The following is a 15,948-nucleotide window of genomic DNA, read 5'->3' as shown; positions in this document are numbered from 1 at the left end:
AAAAAATCTCTCTGAAACAAAAGAAACAACACAGGATCGAGTACTCACAATGTTCATGAGTGTAAGCAGGTACTTCTCGACATGTTGGGCTCCATGGAACTGCACCACCGAATCATCAACCCCGAGTAGCACCTCGATGTTGTAGGCTCGCTCTGGAGACTGACGCCGAGCTCTCCGACTCTGGTTCACACTCCGCTCTACTCCTTCGTACAAAGTCTCCAAATCCAGTAGACCTCGAAGATCAGCGCCTGGAACAGAGAGAAGCTAAAGAATGAGATGGGCTGAATACCTGCTGTCTTTTAAAGAGAAAAAAGACAAACCTTTGTCAGATCATTTTCTGCAATCATAGATAAATTTTTTGGACTTCCAAGCAAAGTATATAAGCACTACTGACACAAACACATATAGGAGAATGTTATGATGGAGCAAAGCTGGGGCTGATTCTTTTCTAGCCTAGACTTTAAACTCATGCAGCTTATCAGTATCTGATTTGTCAGGTAATTACAAAGACTGAAACACCACCTGGATTTGGGCAAACATATGAAAAACACTTGTTTCCTGCAGATTTGTATGAAATGAAGACCTTTGACCTAAAGAAGATCGATACTGTAAGATGGGACCCTGTTAGACGATACAAGAGGAAGAAGCACTGATTATATCCCTGTGACAGCATCCCGTATTATTCAGCAAAGCTTCGAAACAGTAGAAAGTGAACTCGTATGCGGTTTCGCAGCAGGTATCTGAGGAGATTTTGTATGCCCAGTGTGACTGCAGCCTGTGTGCGAATGTGTGTGTATGAGTCTGTGCAAAGTAGTTCATTTCACATCATTCATATTATGCCATCAATGAGATTGATGAGCTATTAATAGACATCAACTAAATTGATTAGACAATAAATTTGGAACCTGCATTTAAAAAAAACATGATTATAAAATGAAAGGATTAATAAAGATCAAGAAATCATTTAAAAAAAACGATACGATTCTAAAGACAGACTGCCTAAAAAAACCCAAACGTCGCGACGATACACGTGACATCGAACGCAACTCGGTGCTCTTCCCTCGTCCATGTGAGAGAGAACAGAACAAGAAGAATGCAGCATCTCCATCCTCATCTCCATCACCCTGTCAGCTGGGGGCATCATCTACCATCTGATTATATAACGTTGCCCTGGCAACGCGCTCATGGGTAAAACAATGCTCGGCGCAGGCTAATATTGGCTCAGTGCTCACTTCCTTATTGGAAGATAATCCTGGAAGTCAGACTGAAATTCATCATCTTAACACCCAGTGTCTGCTGCACGTTATTAAAGCATGGCAGAGCGAGACGAAAAAAAAAAAAAAAACAACATGCCAAAAGATCCAAACCGAGACAGACACAGAGGTGTTGTTTATTTTGCTTTTTTTTTTTTTTTTTTTTTGGTGTGTAAGATTTTCTAAAGCTGCAGCTTCATTCTACTGCCAGGTGTTCCTGTCTGCAGGGTGCATGTCAGCAGATTTTCCCCTGGCCGTGCTAACAAAATTAACCCAAAAAGTGAACATGAAATCAAAAATCTCTGTTTTATACACTTTATATATCTATTTTGCATTTAAGCATATATATAATGTGTGTGTGCAATTTTGACCATGTGCATTACCACGTCGCAAATGTGAAATTCTGCGGCAAATCTTCCACAGAGGCATTTGACATGACATACGTTTGGCATATGGCGATGCTGCAATAAGTCGCTCGAGGTGTTCAAGAGTGGAAGAACATCACCTGAAGAGTGGAAGAACATCACCTGAAGACGTTGAGAAAACAGAAAGACCTTCAACAAGCTCAACCCCTCAACATTGTCGAAACCAATGTTCGGCAACTCGTGCATGATGACCGCCGGAGAACGATCCACATGATCTCCCTTCGCAATCTTCCTGAGGATAAAGCTGCTCGATGTTTTGACACCACTGCGGAGACCCAGAGTAGCAGAAGGTGCTTGACACGCTTTGAAAAGAAGACTTTCAGGAAATATACCAGATGTGGCAAGTTTATGGACAACCACACTTTGCCCCTATCTGCTATAAGCATAATCTCCACTCTTATGTGAAGATTTGTGTTCATTTAGACACATGGTTGTGAGTAAAGTCAGGTACTGATGGATGGTGAGGTGGTGAGAAATCCTGGGGTGCAGTCAGTGTTCCAATTCATCCAAAGGTGTTCAATAGAGTTAAGGTCTGAGCTCTATAACAGAAAATCATCCACCCCAACCCACTGAAAGCATATCTTCATGAAGCTTGCTTGTACGCAGGGGTGCTTTCATGCTGGAACAGGTTTGGGTCTCAAGGTTCAAGTGAAGTGAAAATTCAATGCCACGACATCCAAAGACATCTCCTGTATACAATTGTGTGTGTTCAACTTTGTGGTAACTGTCAAGGAAGAACCACATATGGCTGGAAAAGTCAGGTGTCCTAATACTGTTGTTCATTGTGAATAGGGATGATATAATATTCAGAACATCTGCTTTAAATAATACATTCATATATTAATGGTTATGCAAGATCTTCTCAAGTGAGCAGGTCACTAATGTTTGTCTTTTCAGTACTTTATGACTTGGAGCTTCCATCTGAAATATATTCTTTTCTAGTTGGAAAGTGTAGTTAGCTAACTCCTGAATCTCTTCAATCTGGAACAAATGAAATATTGTTTTATAAATTCCATATGTGAGTCACAAAAACCTTTATTTTTCAAACAAAAAGTGTAATACTTCAAGATGAAGGAATTTAAAAATCAAAATTTAACACGTCTTAGATCTTCAGTTACATGCCAACCATAATGATTTACCCATTATTCTCTGACAAAACCTTTCTCTTTATGTTGTATCATGATTCCATGTTCTTACATCCCAGCTGTAGAACCAACCCAAAGTCTCTTTGATCTCCTGTTTTGCTGGAGCAACCTCAAGGCATCTTTATCTTCTGCTAGAGCAAATGCTAAACCCCTTCTCTGGAACAACACCTTTATACCATCTGGATGCCTCTTTCAAATGTTTGAAGAACATTCTGGATGAATATTAGCTCTACTGTGGTAGAGAGGTCTAGACATCTCCCTCCTCTAGAGAACATATCTTTCATTAGATTCCTTAGATTTCAGTGGAAATTTCTTCTACATTGAGTGTTTTTTGTCCATCAATTTTTCCTCCTGATGGAGAGTGGGCTGGATATTTGTTTGATTTCTTGCCAGAAAGGACATCTTTTGTTTCTGCAGGACAGATTGCTGGACAGTGCTTGGTCTTCCTGCTGAAAAGAATGCTGGACATTTTTTGGTTTTCCTGCTGGAGAGAATGCTGGACAGTGCTTGGTCTTTCTGCTGGAGAGAATGCTGGACATTTTTTGGTTTTCCTGCTGGAGAGAATGCTGGACAGTGCTTGGTCTTTCTGTTGGAGAGAATGCTAGAGATTCCTTTGACCATCTGCTGGCAAGAATGGTCAACATTGCCTTGCCTTCATGCTGGACAGATTTCTGGACAGCACTTTGTCTTTCTTTTGAGGAGTATGTTGGGCATATTTGCATATTTGCATATTTGCTCTCTTGTTTGATAGAATGACCAACATCTCTTTGCTTTACTGCTTGGTTAGATGCTGGACGCACCTTTGGATACTCTGATGCACATATTGTTGGACATCTCTTTGTCCTCTTCATTGAAAAAAAGACATGGATACCTTTTGCTCTGCTCTTGGAGAAAACGCTTGATGTCTCTTCGTTCTACCTCAAGAGCTTTTTGCATTCTGACAGGGGCAACATCGCCCTTATCAGGGCATGAGGCTGCTTTGTCGTTCAACCTTTATAAATGTCAAGATTGTCTGGAAAGAAAGGAGAGGGCATGAACTAATGCAACATGGCGAGAGATAATTGTATTGCTGCCTCATATTCTAGCACTGTGTTGATTAGAATGTTTCCTGGAAAGTCCAGGACTGATTTTGTAGAATCTGTGTTTCTGCTTCTGCTTTCCTTTGCTAGAGAGTTCAGTCAAATTGGAAAACCAGAGAACCAATTCTCATAATTGAGTAGTCTGGAGATCACTTCCACCAAACTATGCAGTCTCAGGCATTAGGTATGGAAGCGATCCACACATAAGGGGAAACGTGATTAGGTCAAGTGACTCAAGTCAAGTCAAGTCAAGTTTATTTCTATTGCGCTTTTCACAACAGACATTGTCTCAAAGCATCTTTACAGAATTTAACAGTTAAGGTGAGCGATGTGTATTTATTACAGCAGCCATTGACGGCTGTGGCAAGGAAAAACTCCTTTAGATGTTATGAGGAAGAAACCTTGAGTGAAACCAGACTCAAAAGGGGAACCCATCCTCATTTGGGTGACATCAAGAGTGTGATTATAGTCTTTAAACAATACAGAACACTGTAGAGTGAGAACTAACATGAGCACTGGAATGTAAGATTATGAGAAATGTCCTTTCTACAGTCTTATACAGTCATTTGAGATTATGGAAACAGTAGCTACTGAGCAACTCATAAAATAGCTCAACATTTGCAATCATCACAGATCCAACACCAGCTTCTCCATGCCAGAGCCTTTAAACACTCAAAGAGGTCCAATGTCCAAACTCAATCTGAGATGGAATGCAAATGGTGCTGGTACGTCTCTAGATGTTTGCGGGGTCGACATCTACTTCTTTAATGCAGGGTGTATAGGAGGCTACTGAAGCAGCCCTTGGCTTCAGTATTTGAGAAGACAGTCTTCATTTGAGTATAAATCATTTATTTTAGCGCGTCGTTAATTCACAAGCAGTCAGCTTTAACATGAACAAGCATATATATATATATATATATATATATATATATATATATATATATATATATATATATATATATATATATATATATATATACCATCTGGACCACCTGGATGTATGTCGTTTGATTACATTATGTAATCAAATGACATACACTCATCATTAAGAATTATTGAAGTAAAAGAGTGATGTCATCTGACATCTGCCCACACATAGAGCTATGTATAGCTAACGTCACGGCAATGTTGAGGAAAGGCACCGTCACATGGTTAAAAATGCGTTTTTCAAAAGCCTCCATGTTTACAGTGTGACACAAAAACGGTGTTTTCAAATTGATCCACTTTGGAAAGCGTTTTCAAAAAGTTACTAAAAAAGCAGTCTCAGTGGCCCAACTGTGGTCAGTGGCTACCATGGGGGTCAGACTCTTTATTATTCTATCAAACCTTCAAACAATTCACCTTTTTTTTTACTATTTTGGTGTGATTTGTAAAAGAATTATATACCATGTATATCTACATCTTCGGGAAGAGGGTGAAGTCGGCAGGAGCCAAATCAGGTGAGATCATGTGGATTGTTCTCTGAAGATCGTCATGCACAAGTTGCGAATGTTTTCAACATTTTTGGGGGTTAACCTCTTTTTAGGTCTTCCTGCTCTCTCGTCATCTTCCAGTGAAGTACTTTCGTTCTTGACGCGCGTCCCACCCGAAACACCTCAAACGACTCTCCGTATGTCAAACGTATATCACCTAAGACCTCTCTGTTTCACACAGTGTTTTACATTTGCTCTTTGTTCTACCTTGCTGTCCAGGATGAAATTAAAGAAGTGGTAACAAGGTGGTCAAAAAAAGCACCAGTTATCTCCATCAGTCATACCACCTGGTATGTAGTTATAGCCAATGATTTCATCGGTTAAAACACATGAGCTAAGATCACTTAACTTCCTAAACAAGGCCTCACCCAAATAGCATTTGCATTACATTACCTCCTACGTGTAGTCTCTGGTTCCGATTTCTCACGCCAGCTTTTCGCAGCAATAAAATGTGCTCTGTTTTGGACTAGACTAACGGCAAGAATTCCCTCCTAAACCTCTTTCGGACTTTCATGGGACAGAAGCACAGTAATTAGCTCAACTTTCTTGTGAAAGGATCATGTAAACTGGTGTGGGCTGCATGGCTACAAATTATTGTTCAACAACATTCTTTTTTTTCCTGCTTGAGCCAAAGAAGGAATCTATGTTCCCAAAGAAATTCCTCTGTGGGAAAGAAAATCTGAGATAACTTCGAAAGCCCAGCCCTTCGAAAAACAGAAATTGGTCTCAAACACTGGATGGACCAAGTGTAAAAATGTTTTTTTGCATCCGTCAGGTTTCTTTAATTCCAGAGCTAGATTACTGCCCCAGACAATTACTCCATTATGAAGAAACAGAGAGACAGAAAAAGACAGAGAGGAGAGGAAAATAACAGGAGCATGCCTTAGTTTTCCTCAACTAAACACGATTTCATTACTAAATGATCCGAAGCCAGAAGCTTTAAAACTGCTTCAGGTTTCCAGCAGAATGATAAAACACTGTGGCATTGCAGAGCAGCTCGAGGGTTGATCTGGCCTGGATTAGAAACAAGTCCTGGGAAATGAGCGAACATCGCAAAGTTACTCCTAAAGTGAAATCCAATTGTATATGACATGTTTCACTCCATTCTCACCTGAGCAACATGTGTACAACAAGAATTCTGTAAAGACACTGATGTATGCAAAGGAGGAGAGTCAAAAAAGACATGATTTATTCTGTACTTAACACACACACACACACACACACACACACACACAAAGCAATAACTTGCAACAACTCTGGCTATACTTGTATAAAAATACCATAAACAGGGTCTTGTACAAATTTCCCCTTGATTGACCTTTGGGGACTTTGAATGATTTTTGATTGAGGTGTGTGTGTGTGTGTGTGTGTGTGTGTGTGTGTGTGTGTGTGTGTGTGTGTGTGTGTGTGTGTGTGTGTGTGTGTGTGTGGCTATAACATGATGGCAATACAGTCTTAATATTTGACAGAGTTTATTAAAGATGTATGTATTATAGGTCGTAGCTTAGTGTTTAAGGCACTGAACTTCTGAAGGTCATTTGTTTAATTCCAGCCACACCAAGCCGCCACTTTTGGGCCTTTAAACAAGGCCTTCAACCTCTCAGTTGCATGAATGAGATAAATGTAAGTCACTCTGGATAAGGAAGTCTGCCAAATGCTGTAAATAAATGTATGTATGTATGTATGTATGTATGTATGTATGTATGTATGTATGTATGTATGTATGTATGTATGTATCAATGTATGTATGTATGTATGTATGTATGTATGTATGTATGTATGTATGTATGTATGTATGTATATATTTATGTATGTATGTATGTAAGAAAGAAGCAGCCATTCAGCCATTCTTCTGCATGCTCCTGAAGAGTGTTGAGGGAAATCACAGGCTACACAACATATTAGCTAATTGCCTCTTCTTATCTACTGCACTCTCGCCGTGCCTTTTAATCTTTAATGATGAGTTGTAAAAGCCAGGATCGAATTGAGCCTTTAGGACTGAGCCGGGAAAAAAAAAGAAAAAAGAAAAGAGTTAGCAATAAGAGTGGTGAGTGAATCATTTTCAGCAGTAATCAAGTGGAGCGCTTGATTAAAATGCACATTAATATGCACACCCAGGATGAAAAAGCCCTTAATCGGGGAATGCGATACTATAGAACTGTCCTTAAATGTACTGCACTATACAACACACTATTCTGTAGTATAGTTCTGTATACAACAATTACATTTATGGCATTGGGCAGATGCCCTTATCCAGAATGACTTACAGTTACCTAACTCATATCAGCTACCTGTCAACACTCCCATTTTTCTAAGGAGTCTCCCGTATTTCACAGCCCCCTCCTGTTTAGTTTTTTCTCCCGGGAAACTCCCGTAATTTGTATAGTCTAAATTATAATCACATGAAATATTTTATTCCAAGGTTCGCCAGTTGCCAGATCTTGTATAAAACCCATTCGCCTCACACATTTGACACAATATACAAATTTCTCATTCCTCATTCTTGCAACCTACAATCCAGTTGCGCTGTTGATATTAGAGTTGTGCTGATAGACGATAGAATCGTGTATCGACGATAGGCAAAGATATCGGCAAAAGCTGAGGCGATTTCAAGATGATATTAGGTTAGTTTTGCGTTAATGTATTAAATGTTTACATTTTATTATTAAATAAAATAATAGCAATATTATTATTAATAATAAAAAAATGAACTATAATCAGTGTGCCCAGCTATAGCCTACTGTTTACGTCATCATCACCTCCTAACCGACATCACGATCACATAGAACGTGAAGAAGAATTCGCCTATTAGCTATTAAAGTTTTCATTATTTTCTATAGAATATAGTATTAGGATTAGTCTAGGTCTATATTAGGATATTTCCACAGAAACTAATAAATTACTAGCATAGATTGAGGTAGATTAAGCTCTTGTTTTCTTTTTCTTTTTTTTTCTTGTTTTATTGTACAAGTCTTGTAAAGCAGTTTTGGCACCCCGGCAGCGCGTCCTGCTTGTCAAACATCTGAAGTAGTTCTCTAAAACTTTCTCTTTCAACAGTATGAAAGGAAACCATATCCTTCACAGTGTACTCAGAAACAGCTGCCATGCACCGGGCGCACCTTTCACTGTTTCGTTTGTTCTTGGCGCTTTTTACAAAAGCTCCGATGAAGGATGGCTGACTGGAATCTTTACCAACCGTCAATGAAGCTTCTTTTGGTGCTGGTTTAACAGCCTCGGCCGGGTGGTGAGTACACACAGGTGAGAACAGGTTTGTTGTTTGAGACTCTCTTACTGACACCACTTTGGTACAAAGTTTGCAGATTGCTTGAGTAATGTCCCCCGGCTCACCTTTTGCATCTGGTTTAAAGCCAAAAAATGTCTAAATCGGCGACGTGACGTTTTTTTTGTTAACCAACTCCATATTAATTTGCAGAATGACGGACAAAGAGTCAAATTTCCGTTGCGTCATTTCCCGAGATAAGATGTAGACAAGCAGATAAATCAGTTGAAAAGTTATTTAAAACATTTACGATTTTTTAAATATATGAGCAAATAAGTAAACTATTGCCCCGCCCCCATACGATAGTATCGTGTATCTGCGATCTCACAGGCAGGCGATATGGCGATCTGAAATTGTATAGTATATTGTCAAACACTGGTTGATATCTTTGCAGGTAATAGATGTGGAAATCAAGTATCAGTGGTAGAAATGGAAAGAGAAGGGTCAGGTGGTGGTCCGGGAAAAAAAAAAGTATAAATTCAAGCATTTAAGAATTTCATTTCTGACAATGCCCACGCCAAGTGTGTAGCACTGATTTTAATATCGGACACGATGGACAAAAAAATGACATAACTCAGCACATTAAATTCCCCCGACACCCTGCAGGCTCAGGGGTCTCCTGGACCTGGAACATTTGGTACCCAAATGTTGGCAGGTATGAAGCCAGAGGCCCTGGAGTGGCTACTAGGTGTGGCTGGATTTGAACTCACAAACCTCGGATCCAATGTCCAAAGCCTTAAACACTAAGCTTTCACCTCCCCACTGGATTTTCAGTATGTCAGATATCAGTTTTGTACTTGTTTTTGATAAAAATATCTGGCGTACTGGAAATCCCTACGGCTTACTCATGTATAGATGAAAAACAAAAGAAAGACTTGATATTACAACCTATTGATTTTTTTTTTTTTTTGGTATATCACTGGGTCTTTTTTCATCATATGTACTGGTTGCACATAAACTATTTCGAGATTCTTGGTTCTTACAGTCTTACATAGTAGTATCATCCTCGAAAGCCGAGCAGAGGCAGGTACAGAGTGCTGCAATGCATCCTGGGATTAGCGACAAACGGTGCTACACTGAGAGACATCAAGCCATTCACACGTTTCAGTTCAGGATGGCTGCATGATGGGTGAGATTTTTATAAATGTGCTACACAAGAAAAGGGATGAGAAACAGAGTGAGAGTGAAAGAGAGAAAGACAGCGAGATGAACAACATACAATAGGAAGAGAAGGTTAAACTGAAGCCAACATGCCCGTTCAATCTACAGGGGATTGTAGTTCTACAGTATTGCTTTATATTGTCATAGTTCTATTTTCGTATCTGATTGGTCGGAAGATCACAGGCTAAAATCACTATGACAAAGTCCGAATACGGTTTCCATGTCATGTGATATTTGCTCACTTGTCTCCAATTGACAATGATTAGATTGTGTGTATACAGAAGTTCTGACCCATCGAGTATTAACAGCATGAACTTTTTTAGCGGTTTGAGCTACAGGAGCTCGTCTGTTGGATCGGACCACACGGAGCAGCCTTCGCTCCCCACATGCATCAATGAGCCTCGGCCGCCCACGACCCTGTGGCCGGTTCACCACTTTTCCTTCCTTGGAGCACTTTTGATAGATACTGACCACTGCAGACCAGGAACATCTCACAAGAGCTGCAGTTTTGAAGATATTCTGACCCAGACGTCTAGTCACAATTTGTTCCTCACTCAAATGTTTACGCTTGCCCATTTTTTCTGGTTCTAACATCAACTTTGAGGACAAAATGTTCATTTGCTGCCTAATAAATAAATCCACCCACTAACAGGTGCCATGATGAAGAGATCATCAGTGTTTTTCACTTCACCACTCATAATGTTTATAATTTCATAATGTAATTCCTGATCGCTGTATAATCAACTTTTTCGAATTTTGCACATGAATTCGATTGATCTGCTCTTGCATCCGCTCCCACCTTCTTACATGACACTACCCTTTCCTTTCCAGTAATAGCAAGTGCTCATGGACTCGTGTAGCGAATGTTTTCCACATAATCTAAAACCTGTGAAAAAGCAAAAACGACTGCACCTGCGTCGAATTAAACTTGAAATGATGGCAAAGTCAAAAACAAGCAAAGGGTCAAGAGATCGGCAATAAGACTCGGGGCAAAAAACAGAATATAAAAACCAGATCAGTGTTCAGATAAACATGCACGATAAACAAGGCTTTTTAAGACCATACTTGGCGGCATGTAAGCGTTTGGTGTTCTTATTTATAGTAGAGCGGAAATTCAGTCCAGGTCAGTTTAATCACTATTCAAGGCTCTAGCATGTCACAGTAGGTATTTCTCAAGCAGCTCTCAATTTCCCAATGTTGTAAATCAGTATATCATGTGCACAAGTTCAGGCACTGGCTCATTCCAAAGTGGGACATTGAGCGGAATGTAGTGAACATGGATGCACTGGTTTTTGCAGAGCTTTCTGGGGGGTTTTCTCAGTGAAGCACCAGAAGGATTTTGTAATCAAAATCCTTCTAGTGCTTTAGCGAAAAGTATTTTGATTGAACGGCTGATTGCTGATCAATACCCTGATTACTGAGCTATGAGGATTACTGTGACGTGCCCAATGAGTGTATAGGCTGAGAGATGTAGTTGTTGGCGGCTATGTTTTGCAGGCTCCAGTGTTGTTCGGAAAATTATCCTGATTTCTGTCGACAGATAAAACCAAAAGAATCGTAAGTTTGATGACATTCTCATAGAAGCTGTTAATGGAAGGAGAAAATGCAAAGAGTTTCATTGAGTTCCTACACTCTTCTTGAAAGATGTTCACTAGATTTTGGATGTGTGATTGTGTAGATTTGTGTTTATTCAGACACAAGAGGGTTAGTAAAATCAGGTACCCAAGAAATCTTGGGTGCAGACAACGTTCACATTCATCCCAAAGGTGTTTAATAAGATAGAGGTCAGAGATCTATGCTGGAACATAGAGGTCAGAGATTGTCATGCTGGAACAGGTTTGGGTCTCCCAGTTCAAGTGAAGGGAAAATTTTATGCTACTGCATCCAAAGACCCCCCCTATGCAATTGTGTGCCTTTGCGAGAACCACATATGGCTGAAAAAGTCACTAATCCCAATACTTTTGTCCATGTAGTGTACGTAAAAACAAGGAACAATATGAAAATAATCTACGCAGAAACAATGACATACATGAACTACTCAAGTGAGGCAAACTGTGAGATGTAGATCAGTGAGCATTTAACAAACTATGCACAAGCAATCACGTGACAAGGTGTGGTGAGGTGCAATGGCTGATAGGAAGTGTAGCCTCGTTATAATCCAGAATAATGAAGCTAATGTATGTCCAAACAATGTGTATTTGCAACTCAGCTTGGGTATGACATCGTAAGTGCAGTGTGCGGCTGTGAATTGCTTATTTGCTCAAGAAACACTGTGTGTAAATGTGGCATTCGAGGCAGTGTGTGGTCATTGGTGTGTTATGCGAGACGGAGGAGTAAGAAGGGAAAAGGCCTGAGTCAAACACAATGTCCGGTTAAGTGCACAGAAAAAAAAATGATCAACAAGACTGTGTGTGAGAGTGACCCTCCAGTCGCCCTTGTCCATGTGTAGACGGAGGAGAAGGAGGCGGTGGCGGAGGAGGAGGAGGAGGAAGGAAAAGCAAATCGATCGAGCTCAAGGAAGAAGCAGCCAAGGCACAGCTGACCTCCAGTGCTGCTCCACATAGCTGACACAATGATAAACACAACCATGTGTCGTTTTACATTCAGAACAGAGAGACACACAACGCAGACAGGGTGAATAAGCTTCCTTTCTCGCTTTGGAAATTCATTTCATATATAAATACATATATAGTAACACAGACGCTAAGCTACACTACAAGCCTGGTCCTAGCAGGAACTAGCATATTACTCACATAGCGATGGGAAGACTATTGCTTAAACAAAAAAAAATGCTACATTGCCTCATGAATACTAATTCTGCACATGCAATATTTATGCATAAATACAGAACAAAGCAGGAGGGTGTCAATACTATTTTGAGTTTATGTATAATGGGCAAAGAAATCCTAAAGGTGTTTAGTAGATACCTGCACGCTGTTTCTAGCCTTTTTGGCACCATAGGAGAGATTCTGATCTCCACTTTTGGGCCTTGAGCAAGACACTTCACCTGATCTGCTCCAAGGGTGCCATAAGATGGTTGACCATGTGCTCTGACCCAAGCTTCGTGACAAGCTAAAATAGGTGAAATGATGGGGAAGTTATAGATCAATGGTTGAGGCTCTGGGTTACTGGGAAGAACAGGGGTTTGAGCCAAAGCACTACCAAGCTTGCACTGTTGGGAAGGGCTTAAACCCTCTCAGCTCCAGGGGCTTTATCATAGCTGAGATTTCGCTCTGACTCTCTGAAATGCAAAAGAGAGAATTTCACTGTGCTGTAATGTATATGTGACAAGTACACCTTATTACCAAACACCTGGAAATTGTATACCTGCCATGTATACATATATAATATACATATACTTTATGCCATTTAGCAGATGTCCTTACCCAAAGCACCTTACAATAATCTTATTTATAAAACTGTTTTGCTGAAGGACCCAGGATCCTTGGTCCCCAAATACATTGGCAAACACCTTTGTCTATACTACTCCACTAGACCTATAGTTCAGGTCTTCTGATATACTGTAGCTTGTTCTAAGAGAGTTCTCCAAGTTAAAACAAAGACAATCATGCTTTTCCTGTGGTAGGTTTAAATACATTGGAGTTTCCATGTACGGAAATGTGCTCCAGATCATACATGAAGATATGTTTTTACATTTTAGCTTTAAATGGAGGAAATCACTTATTGTCTAATGTATAACTATACATACTGTTATTACACTGTTATTTTAACTGAATTTGACTTGGTTATAGCTAAAGCATTTTTACTTAAATTCTTTTTTTTTTTTTTTATTGTGCTCTATAAATCAAGATCAAGATTGACACCTAAAAAGCCCAAATCTTGATGGTATCTATGTGTGTCTGTGATTTTACTGTAAAACAAAAAGTTCAACTCGCTTATGCGAGTGCTAAATAAATGTTTTTTCTAATTGTGTCTCACTGTGGCAGTAGAGACCCAAGAGCCAGACACTTCATAGTGTTGAGTGCTACTAGTCATAAATCTTAAGCTTGAGAAACGACCCTGAAGTGTGTATATAGATGGTGTGTATACAGGTGGGAGTATATCTGTGTCAATATGTGTGTGTGTGCGTAGCTCAAAGCAAAAGAATGAGTTATAACATCATCAGTCAAGGTTTGTCTACCAAAAGACCTTGTCACTAAGGCCAACCCAGTTCCAGTGGAACTCAAGCATTGATATTACAGCAATATACACTATGTATGAGCTTGTATGTGAGAAAGAAACTCGATTCATTGAGCAAAAGCAGGATTTGATAGTTGGCCCGTGTTTTAGGTGCGTGCTGTGTGTATTTCGAACTGAAATACTATCGACCGCATCTCTCTCTATTTATAGACACTGGTAAAATCAATATCAGCAAGCGGTGGTTTCAGAGCGACCCCGATCACTGTAATAAGGCCGCGAGGGACTCATTGCGCTGGCGTCCTTCACACTTCTATAGCAAATCAGTCATTACGGGATCTCGTGGCCTGGTGCGCTATCTGAACGCGACCTCGTCGTTTCACCCCGGGCCTAATTACTAACAGCTTGCGTATAAATACAGCATGTCCTTGCTGTCATGGAGATCTGATTGGTGCGACAGTCTGACACATTTTGCACTCGCACCTCCTTATCCGCTACATTCACATCAATTTCTCTTCCTTCTTTCCCTCTCTGACTCTCTTTCTCTTTTCTCCACACTAAAAAAATAAACTGTTATTATTCTGGCCTAAGAAGCCCATGCCAAGCCACCCACTCATAGCATGCAGGGGAGAAAAAAAAAACAGTCGGCATTCGCTTGAATTCACTCGTCAGCGTTTAGGCACATCTCCTGTCGCTGGTTTAGTAGAGATCTCCATTTATCTGTATCATCACATAGTCTCTAGACACTGGCTAAAAAGATTTTGTTTTTAGATAATATTACTATATATATATATATATATATATATATATATATATATATATATATATATATATATATATATATATATATATATACACATATGACCTTTGGCACAGCTGGTACCTTGGTGTAATGATGTTGGTTAAAGTGTTGAAAAATACCTTATACTCCATGAAGCTGTTTTATTTACCTGGTAAAAAAAAAAAGGAAAAAATAAGATTTTCCCAGCTATTAAATTTTATTAGCTGACCAGTAAAAAGGTCGTCCCCTAATTAGCTGTTTTTAGGTTGGTTTAATTGTGCAGCCAAGATCAAGTCAAATGACATGTCAACACAAGCGATACACCGACTCCAGCTTAACTGCTGTTTATGCTACACTGTTATACAAGGAGGTATCAAAAATTTGAAAAACTAATGGTGCTAACTGGTGCTATTTTGACCACGTGCATTACCACGTCTGCGCTTTCATCATGGGGGCTGGGGCTTGAACCCCCAGCATTCCAATAAGTAACTCAGAGCTTTAGCTACTGAGCTTCCCTATGTTAAAGTTACACACGCAAAAAAACTAATTAGTAATCAATTTGAATTGCCTATGTAGTAGGACGTAAATATAGTGATGTGTAACCTTTGACTCTAATCACACTCTTCGGCACAGAAACAGAATTTAATTTGAATTTAATTTAGCATTAAAGGGCAACAACAATAATAATAATATAAGGGATTCCTTTAGAAATGCAAAATTACATTTTAAAAAAAGAAAGAAAGGAAAAAAGGCAAAGGACTGCAGAACTAGCTCCGTCAACTCAGAAATATTTTCAGACTAACAAAGTACATTGTGGCTGTTTTCCTTACCATCTGCCCATCTGTTTTCTAGTCCACGCCCACACAGCAACGACTAATGAACGTATTATTAGACGAGTCGAAGCGACACCTTATCAAGAGTCAATAAAGAACGCTGCTTGCATTCAACTGTCACATTAGTATCCAATTGCTCCAAAAAAAAAAAAATTTCAACCCTGCCCTGCTACTGCACTTTAACAGTGTTTGTCCCACAGAGATTCCTGTAGCCATCTCCTTTTTTTTTTTATTTTGCTCAACTCGGTGAACCCTGCTTGCTGCACAGGTTTTAAAGAAAGAAATCATAAAGGTGTGGAACAATATGTATGCAAATGACGCCTTCTGGATGCTCCAGCAGGGAATACACAAACACACCCTTTATGATTTATGGAAATTCATC

At 39.7% G+C, this 15,948-nt stretch overlaps 1 protein-coding gene and 1 long non-coding RNA gene across 2 annotated transcripts in view; both read right to left on the bottom strand.

Moving 5' to 3' along the window:
- The window catches only part of LOC310736835, a 237,456-nt gene that overhangs the window by 118,189 nt on the left and 103,319 nt on the right, over positions 1 to 15,948 (bottom strand). The window lies entirely within an intron of this gene.
- The window catches only part of LOC310736766 (A disintegrin and metalloproteinase with thrombospondin motifs 2), a 132,031-nt gene that overhangs the window by 40,736 nt on the left and 75,347 nt on the right, over positions 1 to 15,948 (bottom strand). The window contains exon 6 of the mRNA XM_083560573.1: positions 49 to 248. Within this exon, the coding sequence (XP_083416699.1) occupies positions 49 to 248 (200 nt within the window). The remainder of the gene's footprint in view (positions 1 to 48; positions 249 to 15,948) is intronic.

This window comes from Silurus aristotelis, assembly GCF_946808225.1.
Source record: "Silurus aristotelis genome assembly, chromosome: 14".
Taxonomy (NCBI): Eukaryota; Metazoa; Chordata; class Actinopteri; order Siluriformes; family Siluridae; genus Silurus; species Silurus aristotelis.
The sequence above is the reverse complement of the archived record's forward strand: the minus strand, read 5'-3'. Positions and strand labels throughout refer to the sequence as shown.